Source organism: Corvus kubaryi, unplaced genomic scaffold (assembly GCF_017639235.1).
Source record: "Corvus kubaryi isolate FWS band 111438036 unplaced genomic scaffold, C.kubaryi_AGA036_p1.0 132, whole genome shotgun sequence".
NCBI classification, from domain to species: domain Eukaryota; kingdom Metazoa; phylum Chordata; class Aves; order Passeriformes; family Corvidae; genus Corvus; species Corvus kubaryi.
The window spans coordinates 6,732,679-6,748,501 of record NW_024580666.1 but is presented as its reverse complement, the minus strand read 5'-3'; the positions used below and the strand labels follow the sequence as shown (position 1 = coordinate 6,748,501).

General features: G+C 38.0%; 1 protein-coding gene across 13 annotated transcripts in view; it reads right to left on the bottom strand.

Annotated features, from left to right (window-relative positions):
* PTPRM (protein tyrosine phosphatase receptor type M) overlaps positions 1 to 15,823 on the bottom strand; it is a 454,918-nt gene that overhangs the window by 32,312 nt on the left and 406,783 nt on the right. For all 13 annotated transcript variants that reach the window (XM_042031127.1, XM_042031137.1, XM_042031118.1 and 10 more), the window contains one exon: positions 2,712 to 2,809. In XM_042031127.1, the coding sequence (XP_041887061.1) occupies positions 2,712 to 2,809 (98 nt within the window). The remainder of the gene's footprint in view (positions 1 to 2,711; positions 2,810 to 15,823) is intronic.

Below are 15,823 nucleotides of genomic sequence, written 5' to 3'. Positions count from 1 at the left end.
TGGCAGATGGATTAGTGTAACAGCGCAAGCTAGTTCTGAATTTCCACAGGACCAGTGTAAATGTGAGTGACTGGGTAACAGGCTACTAGATAAAGAGCTAAATGTCCCTCAGGTGGGTTCATTAAAGAGAGAAAACAATCAAAACACATTTTGGTGCCATTTAAATACCAGGTGCACAGCAGTCTGCAGGTGCCAGAAACACTGACAAGGGCCCCTTGCTGGAACACACAAGAGCTTAAAGGGATGCATGGTTCTGACAAGTGTGCCTCAAATAATGACAGATATTGGCAGATGTACCTGGACTCTGCTGGAAGGTAATGCGGGGACTGAGTCATTTGCAGCAGGTGCCTGCATTAGGGACAGCCTCATGGTGATTCCTCCAGCAGCAATTAAAACAGTCCTGATGCATAATGCTTCAGGGCATGATGCAAGTTCCTAGCACTGATTTAATGACTATCCAGCCAGTCCTGGTAAACAAATACACATAGACCCCCTCAATGATTAATTCATGAAGGTCGTACACTGTGTGGCAAACATGTTAAATTTTGAAAATTCTTCCTTCCTGGAAATGCAAAAGAATTCTCCCCCTTGGCTTACAATGGGTCAACACAGTTAAAAAATAAAAATAATAAACCCCTGTAAATCTTATACCAGTGATAGCAATTGAAATAGAAAACCTCAGGTTTGGTAAGGTTATAAAGTTTGCCCTACAGGAATGCTACCAAAAGGTCCATTAAAATCATTACTACTCAAGGTGGCACAGAGCTTGTGTTGGGGGTTGCAGGACAGATGGTGTGTTTGTAATTTGCCTCCTTATTGCTCAGGATTCCAGCCCTGGGAGTGGCAGAAAAATACCAATGGAGGAGTGACTGCATTGTTCTGTGGCTCATATGATTTTATTTCCATTAAAAGCTCATTTCAATTTCTGCTCTCTGATCTCACCTATGCTGGCCTCCAGAGAAAGGGAGAACAAAGTAATTTCTACCACTGCCAGAAACAACAAAGCTGCAGATCTGTATCCCACTAGGACTCTTGCACCCTGAAGAAATCTCCATGGTGGCACAAACCATTACTTACTGCTGTGGGAATGTGCTGTGCACCTAAATGCTGTGAGCGGAGGCTGCCAACACTGGCATCAAGACTGGTGTCTCCCTTGCTGACATCCAACAGTTCACTCTAATTGGTGCTTCCAAATACTGACTTTGGGAAAACAGTATGTGGTTTGATGCAGAATGCTGTTTTTGCTCTCAGGCTTGTTTATTCATACCCTGAAAACATCCCTTTTTAAGTTGTTCGCTTGGGTACTTATGAATGTGCATAAAGCTTTAACAAAGAGGTTTGCTGGAGAGCATCCTACTCTTACAAATCCATCCGTTTTGAATTGATACGTGACCATCCAGCTATTTCTACCTTCTTCCTCACTCAAGGGACTGCATTTTTAAAGTGGTCTCCATGATCCCTCTTTGCCTCTGCAATTAGTTGTACATGTGTTCCTGCAGCAGGTGTTAATTGCAGTCACAATCTCCATCTTTTTTATATCTAAAAATAGTACTGGCACCTGATCTGTTAGCAGGCTTGAGCACACAGATATCTACATGTTAGGATTTATATTAGCAGTTCACAAAGGATGTACGGCAGAATAAACTGAGATTGCAAAACTGGACTTGCTAAAAAGAACTTTAACTCACACCACATAAACAGTGCTCTCTCTCTCCTAATGCAAATGCCACAGGGCAGAGGGGCTATCAGACACTCCACCAGTGTGAAATTAAAACATCTCTTAAAACCGTGCTGCTCAAACTGGGATGTGTGCATTTGACTTCTTATTTCAACACTTCGATTTACAGTAATTGCAGTAGTTCCCATAAAAGCAGTGGGGGTTTTTTCATACCAAATGAAAGCTATATGCCAAATTCCCAAGCAAATTTTCTTGAAAAAAACATCCCAGATGAGACCTAAGACAGCAGTGTACAGACAAAACAGTAAATGAAAAGACTCGGTTATTGACAGTTGTGAGGAACAAAGAAAAAGGTTCAATTCAATACTTGTTGAAAACAAAATTAGCCATAAAGACTAGAGTAGGAGGCCTACTTCAGAAGTTATCAAGCTAAGAAAGAGAAGTACACAGTATCAATCAGGGAACTCAAACTTTCCTTTACCCGAACATAACCTCCTGATCAAGGAACAGTGCACAAATGTGTAATTTTTTCTGTTTTAGTCCAGAAGGCTTACAGGAAGGAAAAGCCAAACAAACCAGATCGATTTAGACAAACATACCAAGAAGCAATTTCATAGTTTAACTACATTTCTCAGACATCTGTTTCAGAATGACTCCCCCTTAGTCTCCCTTAAAAAAATAGAGATGATTCCGTACCTTGTTCTGCAACAAATTCACTGATTTTCTTAAGAGAAATCATATATCTGAGATATGTACAAAGAAAGATATGATACCTCCCCTCTTTGTCAGTCTTTGCAGGCTCTGCTGTACAGAATGCAGCTTTATCAGTTACTTTTTCATTGTGCTAATGTTATCAAAGCCAAGCATCCAAGGCATGTTTAAAAATAATTGATAATGAACCTCTCAGCACAGGCAGTCATACATATTTTATGTGCTACAGTTAGTATGTAAGCACCTTGTTGGTCTGTTATTTAATTTCAAAAAGCAAACACCTTGGATGTCTTTCATTTTTTTAAGTACAAAAATCACTTACCCTTCCCACTTCTACGAGATTAGTAACCATGATTATGCTGGCTGTGTTTTCATGCCATACCATTCTCCAGAAGTCATATATTGTCTCCTGCATTGGTCCTGAAACAATAAATCAAATGAAAGGTTACCATCTGAAAGTCTCATGATTGGAAGCTTGTCTCTGGGGAACTTTGTGAAACTGTGACTGTACACATATATTCATATCACTATCATCATATTTTTCATTTAGGGTCGGTCAATTTCTTTCCTGTCATCCTACCTATCTGCATTTAAGTATTTTTCTCCTGAAATAGTGTTCTGAAAGAAAGTTAGTTCTCCAGCACTTAGGTATTTATCTCCGTAACACCCAGAAGTGGAATTATAAAAAATGGATAACATCACTCTTTCTTTTAGCAATTGGATGATAACCTAGGGAAGGTGTATTTGGAATGAAATGAGCCTCAATGGACTATGTGGCCTTTCCTAGTTTCTAATATTTTTCCTAGTATACACTATCCATCAAATTAGCTCAGCTCCTGAATTGTAGTTCCTGAAGTGAGACAGAAGTTACAGTTTTTTTGCTGCAGTATATCACTTTGCAAAACAGTGGGGAAAGCAGCAAAGAAACCTCACATGCCATGGGAGTGTGTCCTCTGCAGTGTTTTCCCCAACAACCTGTGTGCTTCTGTTCATGAACACACAGGGCTGCCTCCAGCATCATGCTGAAGCTGGGTACCAGCTCACAGGAAGTGCTATAGAAATGTAAAATGTTGAGAAAAAACACATCTCTTTGTGTGTACCTGGTCCTGTCTGTTTGTAGCCGACAGTCTTACCCATAATGCTCAGTGTGCCACCCCAATTTTAAACCAGTGCTTTAAAATCACTGAGCCAATAAAGTAAACAATATAAACTATAAGCTTAACATCCATACTGAATCCATTACTGAACTGTCACACTGCAGTAAACAATTAGGGGCTTATTTAGAGGAATGACTTAAATCAGCTAATTGGAGAACAAATGGATAATGCATTGGCCTAAATGTTCCTCTAGCAAAGAAGCCAACACTCTTCAAGCATTACAAAACCATACATTGACAGATGTGAGCAGTTTGGCACCCATGTTTCGGTTCTTTGAGCTCCGTTTGAAAATAAAATCTTCACTGTGAAATCAAGTATTTAGTAGAAAACAGTAGTAATATATTATTACTATATTGTCATGGCAGAGGGCTTGGACCAGATGGTATTTAAATATCCTTTCCATCCCAAACCATTCTGTGACTTTGTGACTCTATGATACTATAAGCAAGCCAAAACCAACTCACTAGGCAGATAACATCACAGTTACGATGTAACTTACTTAAATCTGAAATTTAAGAGAAAGGATGGTAATAGACTAGAACCCTTGAATTTTAAAAAATTTGTATTTATTTACATTTAAAGAAGCTACACATTCTGCCCCTTATTTTATCTGTCTTTAAAAATGACGTATATATTATGAGTTTCATAGGTTTCGTTATGGTTTTGGTATCCTTACAGGTTTCCTTGAATTGCTTTCGTTGCTCATGTAACAGGAGAAAAACCATTTAAAACAACAGGAAGCTCTGACTGTTAGAACACGAGAAATGTCAGAAGGTCTTAAGAATAGAATTAACAGCAGAATCTAAAACTACAGTTTCTGAAATTACTAAATTCAAGCTGCAAAACTGAACACCTTCCTTTTCTTCTTTTAATTAACAGCACAGAACAGGTGATACTCTTGTGAGATTTCATTCTGAATTACAACAAAAGTTTAATCGCTCTCCATCATATGGAAATTTACACCAAGTATTTTACTTCTACCTGAGTGTCCTGGATATGTAATACAGTCATGGCGCAAGTGTAATTTTGAATGTCACAGTAATATAATTAGTATATATTATAGTGAAAGTTTAGCTTGTTTCTGTTTTAATATTCTAGGATTCAATGTTAATTCTTTGGCAATTAAAGTCATGACAGCACTGGAAAAGTTTTGTGCCAGCCTCTCCTACTGATAGAAGGATGCAGAGTATTCTACTCACTGTAGGAAAATACTATCTCTGTATAGCTTCTTCCTTCCTCTCAAATCTGAAACAAGTATATAGCTAAATTACTACTGCTGCTATCTTTCAAGGAGCTTAGCTAAAAGTAGGATGAGGGAAATGTGGTTTTCCACAGAGTAGTGTCCTGGAAGAAGTCTTCAAGTTCATGACACATTATTAACATTACGCTTGATCAAGGACAAAAAAGTAACACCACTATTGCTTCAAGAATCCTGGTTTAATGGGGAAAATCTAGATGGCTCCACTGCATTGTCTCCATGGGACTGTGCGATGTTTCAAGAAATTTAATCTGAGTGTATTTTTGGTAATGCTGCAGGAGAGGTAAGAAAAGATCTTCTGTCTACACAGGTCTCACCCCCTTGCAAGAAGCCAGAATCCTTGAGGAACTGAGGTGTGATGTACCAAGTTTCTTTATGTATTAATTCAGTTTTCTTTCCCACAGATTCACTTGAGATAAAAGACAGTTGGGCCCTACACTGAAACAGTCATTTCTTTTTGACAGCTCTGGGAAAACCTGCAACAATTTAATCCTGATTTTTCTTTCCCTACAGACTACAATTTGTGTTGTGATTTAAAGATTTCTACATTTCAAATCCAGAAATCTCAAATTACAACTGGGAAGAGATCCTAAACACTACTATATGCCTGTAGATTTTGAATTTTTCATTCTCTATAAAGAAAAAAAGATAATAAATTATAAGAAAAATCTTTAGGGAAAGTAATGGCTTTTTGCAGGCTAGAGAAAGAGCTGACCTATGACAAGTCTTTCAAGCTTGATTCCAAGTGTACTTCTAGAAGAAATGTCCTATTCTGCAGTGCAGAGTATGCTCTTCTCAATCTTACTATCTAAATAAGACAATCATAATTAGAAATGCTTGACAGGATTTCCTACTCTCCTTTTATATTCTCACACGCTTTCTTGCTTTTCCACTCCAATTCTTACATGTAGCCTCCAAACCTCTTTCACTTTCAGGACACCGAAAGAAAAAACCCCACCCCAAAACCTACCTTAAAGTCACAGAAAGTAATTTTTCTATACCCCATTTTTCTTTTCTTCTTGGCATTTTAAAAAGTATTTTCTGGCATATGAATAAATTATTACTTGTCTCCAGCAAGAATTGAAAAGCATTAGAGGCTAGGTAGGGTTGTGGGATTTATTGTCCTGAAGAATGGAACAATTTGATTCCAGAGACTTGTGGTAGGGGGAAAAAGAGCCTATAATTGTTCTAAGCATCAATTTAACAGATGTGTGCACAATAGGCAGAAAGGTTATTCTCAGCAGTTGCCCCTTTGCAGGAGGAGAAGGTCTGAAGAGAAGGTACTGTGCGACCCGACAGAAAGCCTGCAGCGCACCCCATTAGCTCCACAATACAGTACTTGGTATCAGAGATCTCTGCTGCGAAAAAAAGAGATCAGCAACATACTGCAACCAGAAGATGAAAAGCAAAGGAAAATAAGAAAAAGAAATCAACCCTCCAAAGCCCTAGCTAATTAAATGTATTATTGAAAAACTCAACAGAAACGATTGGTTGTATATATTACAACCATTGGTTCTACTACCAGCAGTAGTTAGTTGCTGCTCTGGGAACAAAATCCTATTAGGAAATGGAACATCACACAGCTTTTAAGAATGGTTTAGACTCCTTAAAGCTGCTTTTGTAACCAGAGTTTTCTAGAGCCTCTATTTCTGCTTGCTATTGTGAGACCCACTTCTAACAACTGGTATTGCTACTGGGGTATGTGATCGATTTGAATGTGATGAACTAGCCCAGAATACAGGAAAACACATTCAGATGTAAGGAATAAAGCAAGCACACAAATAAACAAGTAAAGCCTGAATCCTGAAGCATACACAGCACTTACTCACACATGACTTTTAAATCTATGGGTCATTTTTCAATTTCTAGAAAAGCAAGCAGCTTAGAAAAGGAACAAATAGCTTCTAAAATATTTTTCTAGCATAGAATGTCAAATCCACAACCTAACATTTGGTCCACCTGAGACCAAGCTCAGTAATAGATATTAAAGCTAGAAATGTGCAGAAAATGAACACATACCCTTAAGCTCCAAAGGTTCCCCAGGGACAGTGCATGGGCAGTGGGAGCCATAAATATGTGCTGATTGAGGCAGGGGACTGACAAGATGCAAGACTTATACCTGCAGCAGTTAAATTCCATCTTGAAAAGAGCACACAAATACCCCTTACAGTGAGTAGACACAACCACACCACATGAGGAGGTGATTATAAAATGGTCCCTTCATCTACTGGTTACGGCAGTTTCTGGTAGCAATGATAACTGCCTCCACTTTTTACTGCTGCTTGCTGCTGTGACTGCCTACAGCTTGACTACTCAGAGACACTAAGCTAACATGCCTGCTCAGAAGGAGCTGCATTTTAGCCCTCATTCTTTTACTATGTATGTTCCTTTCAAAATGAACTTGAGATACAGTGAGTGTTTTCTTACTCAGAGATATGGCTGCATGGCAACAACAATAGCAACAAAAGCCCAAAAGCAATGATTCCCTTTGCAACTACAGTGTCACAAACCCCCAAACCCAATATGTAGCAGAAATGGTCTAAAATACACTCAAAAGCATAAAACCAGAGTGGAATAAAATATTGGGAGAGGAGACAACAAGCTAGTAGATTAAAATGTACAAGAACTCTTGTTTTCCTAATAAACCTCTTGGGATAGATGTAGCTGTTAGCAGGATAACTTATTTCACAGGAGGAAGCAAAATTTCAAACTTGCACTGCCAGTCCAGAGATCTGATAATCCATAAGCACATGTTATTTGCTCTTTTAACCATACTAGAATTTGGAGGTAAACCCCTTCAGAAAAAGGTATGTAATAAACTGCAGCTAATAGTCACTTTACACTATAAATATCTCTGACTGCAGGCAAGGGAACATCTCTCGTAACTGGAATACATTTTTTCCCTACTCAATAAGGGAATGTGCCCAAGATTTTACCAACAGGAATTTGCAGGTGCATCATTATGTGATCAAGTTTTCATGACTGTTCAGTTCTGTTAGTCTCCCAATTACCTCATGGGAAGCTCATTGCGGGTCAGCAGCTTTGCAAACCTGGACACCTCCTTAGGCGACCAGGTGTAGGCTAAGAAGTCTTAAGATTGAATTCTAGTTTTCCTAAAGTAACCTATCCTCATCTTTCTACCTAAAACAGTCAGCTTACTATAAAGAAAAGGTACAGATCCCAGTTGTGCTGACTTAGACAACTCGCAAGATAAACTGCTGCTTCAGTATTTTTTTATAATTCCATGGCCACACAGCAGTACAGCTGTTGCTGAATCATCTTCACCTTCCCAAATTAGCTGGTTTCTGAGTGGAAGGTACTTTGAAGATCTGCTCAATTGCTGATAATTTGATTTGTCAGGAGCAGTCTTCACCATATGCTTGTTGAATAGTTATGGTAGCATGCATTGAACTTTCATTCATGCTTCCAGAAGTTCTTAAGGGTTTAATGCCTCCATGAAGTCCAGAACAAAACTCTGCTGTAAAAACTTCAAAAACTCAGGCAAAGATCATGCAGTCTTTTCTCTCTCAAAATAGGTTTAGACATTTGTTTTCTACTGTAACATATACACTTAAATTAACTGTAAAGGTTTATGCAAGAGCATTTTCATAGGCACAGTATGTGTGTTCCTATTATATGAAGAATTTTGGTATCTGAAATAGAGCTGTAGTCAAGGTATCAACTATACCATATGGGCCTAATGCTCACCACTAGCTATCAAAATGCATACAGATCAGTCTTTTGTGTTTTTAGGTCTCAAGAAAATAATGAGGTCACATAGCCTGGAAGTCTTCTAAATGCTTTAATGAAGTCCTCCCAAGTCTGTTCCAGGAACTACAACAGCACTGAGGGTAAAAGGTACCCCAGTGCCACTCACCTGTCCACTTTTACTGTAGTCTCCTCCAGGCCTATCACTGTAACAGTTAGCACACTAAAAAGCAACAGACATTTGTACTGGCGAAACTTGGCCACTAATGCTTCAGTGTTATTTATTAATTGCTAGTTTCTAGCTGTCATACACATTTTATGCACTAAAGAATCTCAATGAAATAAATAAAACCCCTGCAATGAGCTGAAAAAAGGTTTTTGCTTTTATCCCGTTATTTCATTTGAATTCATATTTAATTCCAATGTTGAGTGTGATGACATTTGAAAAGCACTTTCTAACTTCAGCCTCATAAGTATTAATTATTACATAATCTTCAGCAGGGCTATATTGTAATTATACAGCTATTCTGGATTTCCTGATAAAATCTTCCTGCAAACGTCTCTTGCCTTGGAAAAAATATAAATGAACAAAGTTGTGGATGACTTACCAACAAGGCTGGTTCCCTATAGGTATATTAGACCAGCAAGGAAGCCTGAGGCTATGCTACTCTCATGTGAGGTATGGCAAAATACTCTGCCCCAGTCTTAGACCTTATTTTAACAATTCTTCCATTGTAATAGATTCAGAGATGGCAAAGAGAGAAGCCACTTGCTTGCAGAGGCAGTAATGAACTCATAGGTAAGAAAAGGTATCATTTTGTAAGCAAAAATTCTACTAGAACTTAATTGACAAGGAAATAAAATTGTTTGTTTTCTCCTAACACTAGTTTTAACCCAGGCTTCAGAACATACCATGCATATCAAATATATCTGAGTTGCAGCCAGTCTCCCATTTCTTCTTTTGGCCTTTTGCAATGGTACCACCTTACAATGCCCCAAGAAAACAGTATGCAGCAACACTGTTCCACAGTAAGTCACCTCAGCTATACTCAAGTGAGTTAATCAGGATGGAGATACGAATTTAAAATGTGCTTTTCATTATTTCCTTACTTAGATGGATTGTCAATAAAAAACAGATCTGACTGAATCCTGTTAGCTTGACATTTCCGGAAAGCGCTGCTTATAAAGCAAGCTGAAATGCTTTATTGGGACAAATCCTGCCCAGTGCAGCAACTGGCAACACAGAGGCTTTCTACTGTATCCTTTTCTCTGGAAAAACACAGCTTTCTCTCATTACCAGCCAAGGGATAGCACAGTGAATAGTAATTGGCTGATTTTCAAGCACAAACTGAATCCTACCTGCATCAAGCTAGCCAGTCAGCCAGCACTGCTGCCTGCACACTGCTGTATGTGAAAATTGGCTTTCACAAAATGAAATGTTCAAAGTGCTTTCAAGTCCCATTAGCTTTCAACAAGGCTTAGATTACTAAGTGACTGAGGAGCATGTGGAAATTTTATGTATAGCTCCCACGAGACTGACCAGTGCTTTGGCTGGCTTTCTATACCACCTACTCCTATATTTAAGGAGTCAGCACTAGACCTCTCACAGGAATAAGAAGAGGATAAGACTGACCTGTAAATTCTCCATCTATTTCCAAAAATAAAAAGAAAATAAAACCACTGCTATTTACAATGTACAGTAGTGGAGAGCCAGAGTCCCACTGTTTTATGAAAAAATGCAAGTGTTTCACAGATAGCTAAAATAAAAAGCCACTAACGCAGAACACCATTCGGAACTCCCGGTTTAATATAGCGATACTTAAAAATACATATCCTTTGAGCAATGACAAAACTCCAGAGATTTTCTTCTTTAAAATTGCTCATTTCATAAAACTAGATAATTAGTTTGAAAATGCATATTTTCTAATTGTGTGTATATTCACATAAACATCAATTGTAGGCTAGGGCTGGATCATTTCTCTTGCTGGCATTTCCTCTGATCCTATTCTGCAACGATTCTGTGGCTAGTCAGATGGGGGAATGTGATATTTATTCTCTGGAATATCATATGGCATTTTCTTTTCTTTATTGATACAGGTTTAACTGGGCTGGAACAGTGCCCATCTCAATGCATTATTTTGTCTGCATTATGGTACCATGTAGAAATCCCAGTCCAGGACTGGAGCTCCACTGCAGCACAAGTGCATCATTTATTAAATGCCCATGAATACACAAAAGGTGTTCATGCCCCTCACAGTTACAAGAAGCCAAACACACCTTGAAAGACAAGAGAAGCAAGGTAGAGTTTGAATGAACTGAACAGTCTTGGTACAATATACAGCAACCACAACACGACCGCTTCTACATTCCTGAAAAATCTTACATGTTCCTGTTCCATGTTAGTATTTCCACCATGTTCAGAAACAAGTCATTGCTCCACTTATTTTAAAGTCTGAGACCACAGACCACTCTTGACAGGTGCTATTTAAGACATTTTTATAATACTACAGCTAATGCTGCCAGCTAAGTTTCCATCTAATAAAGTGTTACACACTTATTGACTGACATTTCTCCACGGCTAGATTTCCAATACAAGCTCAGTTTGTTCTATTTGAACGAAAAAAAATGAAAATGTCATATGGTTTCCCAAAGAATAAATAGCACATTTCCACAACACCTTTTGACTACTCACAAAAGTACTGCTGACTGGTAACAGAGGAACTGGCAGCATCAGAAATTGTCCAGATTTAAAGAGTTAGCCTGAGATGAGACAAAGCTGAATGCAATAAAAGCTGTGTACATATGTGTACATAGTACTACTGTCCTAATGCTCATATGTACCCTTATGCCACTCAAGAAAGCTGCTTTTTCTGACCTTAACTGCAGGAAAAAACAACAAAAAAAACCAAACCCACCCCATCAAAACAGTGTAGTTGTAGTTTAATGTCATTCATCCAGTATAACAGAGTAACTCTTTCTTTCATAAAATTTGCTTGCCCCACAGCAGAGATGTTAAATGGTCCGTTCCTCTCATTAACATTTTCTCAGACTGGGTAAATCCAATATCTTTCAAATTCTGAATTACATGTAATGGTCCTGGGGCTTAAAAATTCCCTAGTGAGAGTTATGTGGGATACCTGAATAATGCCAGAGCCTTGAATCTTTACCTCGCAGCTTTTAAGACAGCACTGCTGGACAGTGGCTTGCAGGGAGTGTGCTTCAGTTTTTTCTTCTATGAAACAGAAAAGCTTTAAATAATGCAATTGTAACTAGGGGCCTTGATGTACTTTCTGGTGGAGTGTACTGGCTACAGAGAAGTAGGTCTCACTCACACAGGGACCTTCTTTCTCTCTATGTACTACAGACATTTTGATTGTTTAATTACAGTCAAGCATCTTGGAAGAATGATAGGTGACTCATTTGGGAACCTGAGATACAGGTATAAACACATTCAGATGGAACAGCAATGAGGTATTGGCTCTCTGCCTGAGGTCACAGCTCTGACTGAAGGCTTATTCCAGGAGGCTTGAGACCATGGTTCAAACTGAACTGTCTTTGTGAAAGCAGTCCAACAGTAAGTTTCAGTTGCTGAATCAGTGTTTTCCACTAAGAAAGCTGCTTTTGTTTCTATTTTGTGCATTCTTCTCAGTAAGCGTGATTTGCATCATGGAAATATGAATACCTATTAATCACTCATTCTAAATAGCTCATCTGAGCTTGGAAAGACTAACACATACAGATTTTTTTTTTTTGTAAAAAACATGCTGCATCTAACATTTCCAAAACAAAAATCTTAAGTAATTGACTTGTTGGACTGGGTTCTTCATATCAACTTGTAATGCAGAATCAATTTTGATGATGGATGAGAAGTTTAAGATCATTTTATCCCCTTCAGTAGAAGGTTCCTTAGGGAATGGACAAAAGAACCTAATTAGTTTTTTGCATTTCTACTTTCTATTTCCATGTTGAGTCAATCATAAGCATCAGGATGTAATAAAATCATCACTATTCTCTAGCTCAAAAATATGAGTTCATTTTGGCTACTTGTTTCTTTTATTTTTCCCCAAGGACCTTATTGTGAAGGAATGTTGCCCATGCATGTGAGTAAGATATTCAGATGCTGTATTTTTTAAACTTGTACTGGGAGTTTAAGTGCATTAGCATGAACACTTTACCTAGATGAACAAACAAGATAATTTAGTCTACATTAAAGCATAAGTAAAAATGATAGAAAAAACCTCTGTCATAATTTATTGTCCTGGTAAGTATCTCATGAGTGAGATGTATCACTCACAATGTATATTTATATTTAAGGATAGAGAACACTGGTACATTTATTCCTTCCTCACAGAAATAGTCAGTATCAAACAACTATTAGTCAGATCAAGATATGTACAAAAGTAATAGAAATAAATGTGTATTGGATATTTTTCCTTTTAATGTCAAGGTAATTATGGTTAAAAATCAAATCTGCATCACAAAAAATTCAGCACTATTATTCGTTGTTATTTTTGGGGACCACCTGGTTATTTTCACCACTTCAAGTAGGAAAGGGCAATGTAAACATTTTAATTCTGTTTTTTCACTATATTTTATGGGAGACTGCAGTATTTGATATACACTGTAAACCAGGAATACCATTCTAATCTGCCATGTATTTGTGCTTAATACAGACACAATACATGAGCATGCTTGCAGCAGAATGAGATTTAGCAGCAGCAGAGGGAATCTCCACAGTCTACATCTGAACATGCAACTGCATGGAAGGATACAGACGGACAGGGAAAGAAATTAATCCAATAAGCCTGTATCTTTTCTTGTTTTCAAAGGTAGTGCTTCAAAATCACCTGGACTGTCATGTGCACTGGTGGCCATATCCATATAGAGATTTCAGTTGCCACCAAAGGATATGTAAGAGAGAAAAGATGACAGATTTCAAAGATTTGGATATGGTCACTAGACAAAAAAAAAAACCCCAAACTCAACAACAACAACAAAACAACAAAACCAAAAAACAAACAAACAAAAGCCCCCAACTCCCTCCAAAAAAACCCACCAACCCCCCCCCCCCAAAACCCCCAAACACCAAAAAACCTAAAAAGCCCTGCCTTATTTTTTTCTTGATACATTTGTTTCTGAAATACATTCTATTTTGTAAATTTGCTACACTCCTTTTTTTCCCTAGCAGATGAGAAGACCCAAAAGCCTTCTTCTTCCAAATGGCTGAAGACCATCTGGTAAATACACTTCACAGAAAAAAGATGCTTTGCCTATGTGATTTTTCTGACAAACTGTATTTCTCTGCCTCTTTTCTGCTTTAGCATTAGGCTTCACTGATTAACAGGTGTGTTAACAGAACTCTGTCAAGAGTGCTAGGTACCTTCCCTATCAAGCCCAATTTATGGCTGATTCTTTGTCGAACATGGAAAACTTCTCATCACGCATCAGCTTTTCATAATTTGCCTTCCCCTAAAATACAGACATGCAGGTCAATTTGTAAGGCTGATGCTGTATACATCTTCCTCAAACAAAAAATGGATTCTAGTGCATAATACAGCAATTAGGAGTCTAAGCAACACTAATAGATGGTCACCCTTATAATGTTCTTTACTGAAAGTGTTTGGTTCACAAGGACAGCATGTTCAGCTTCTGAATTTAAGAAAAAGGATAACTTCCTTGTTTGCAGAATATATTTTATAGCCACATTTTTTAAAGAGGACCAATATATTACTTTTCACACAATCTTCTATTTTCTACATTACAACTTTGAAACATTGCCATTTGCCTGATTTGTCTCTAATTATTTACTGCAGACTCTAATTTCTCTTACTTCTTTATTCTGATATGCCGAGATCTGTTGTAACTTTTCTAGTCTGATTTTCACAACAGACAAATCAAACCAGTATCTTGTGTTTGAGACAAAGATCTATATATGCTCTGAAGTCCTTTATGTCTGATTTACTGCAGCTCAGTCTGTGTGGGGGAGATGATAGGAAGAACTGCTTTTTCTTGCTCTGTGGCTTTGACAATGCACTACAGAAAAATCATCGTTTTCTCAAACTTGTTTCACAAGCCACATTGACAAGCAAGTGCAAGAACAGCCTGCATGGGATTTAGGAATTTATATTGGCAAATAAATATTAAATAATTATTTATATAGTATCTAGAGCTTGTTTGTACTTTCAGAGAATTTCCAAAGGTATATGAAAGGCAGGCATCTATTCCATGCAAAATGTAGTCACACGCGAAGAATGCAAGTGCCTTCACCTAGCAACGAACCTATCAGCGGCTTTCTAACACCGCTCCTGTTTCACTCGGTCTATACACAAAGATTCAGAGAAACGACACACTGCAACAAAGCCTAAGTCAACTTTGTACCTATTAGAAAACTATGCTAGCTCTGCACTTACAGCCTTCCACCTGAATGGGGTGTCTCATTCCCTGCACAAACAAAACTACCACACAGCTGACTGCAAGAAAGACGGGAAAATACAGAAATCATGAAAATAGTGAAAGATAGCTGTTCTGATAGTTATCACTAAAACCTCCTATTACAAATGAAGAGGCAGATAGAAACTCTGGTATTCTCATGTACCATAAAGTGGCAACTTCTGAAAGTTTTGACTTTGATGGTTACCAGCTTTTAGTACACCCAGTTTCTTTTTGTCCTCAACACTAGTGAAAGTACCAACTTTTAACAGATACTCAAACGTAATTGTTATCATGAGTCTTTGGTGGGTAACGGTAGCAAGAGAGCTAAGGTGAATTTACCATTCACAATATAACCTGGAGATGTCACTTTCATATGTAAAGGGTCTAACTTCTGTACATGCTTGGGTCGGGGCAAAAAGTAACTTCTTTGGCGTTTGTCATCACTATGGCAAACAGGTGAACGGGGTTCTAGAAAGCCTCACGTTTTCAAAGGGGGGCTTAGAATGGGCTCATCTCTCTGTCTGAAGACAGATGGCTTCAACCACCTTTTTAATGTTTTGAAGATTAAGAAGTAAAGAACAGCATCAAACACAGTTGAATCTTCAAGATTAATACAGGTACATAGAATTCAATCACTTTGTATACCTATCAGGAAAACAGAATGGCTGTTTTCAGTCCCACATCCTGCAAAAATGACAGCATCTATAAAACTGAAAAATTGTGGACAACTATTTTGCCTTGCTGTTATTCAATTCTCCCTGAAGTAATTTCAAACGTTACTATTCATCTGGAGGCTAAAACCATAGAAGGAAGAGTTTCTTTGTGAAGAGAAGTGTGGAACTTCCAGACTGCTGTAGTCGTGACAACTTTTTGCGACAC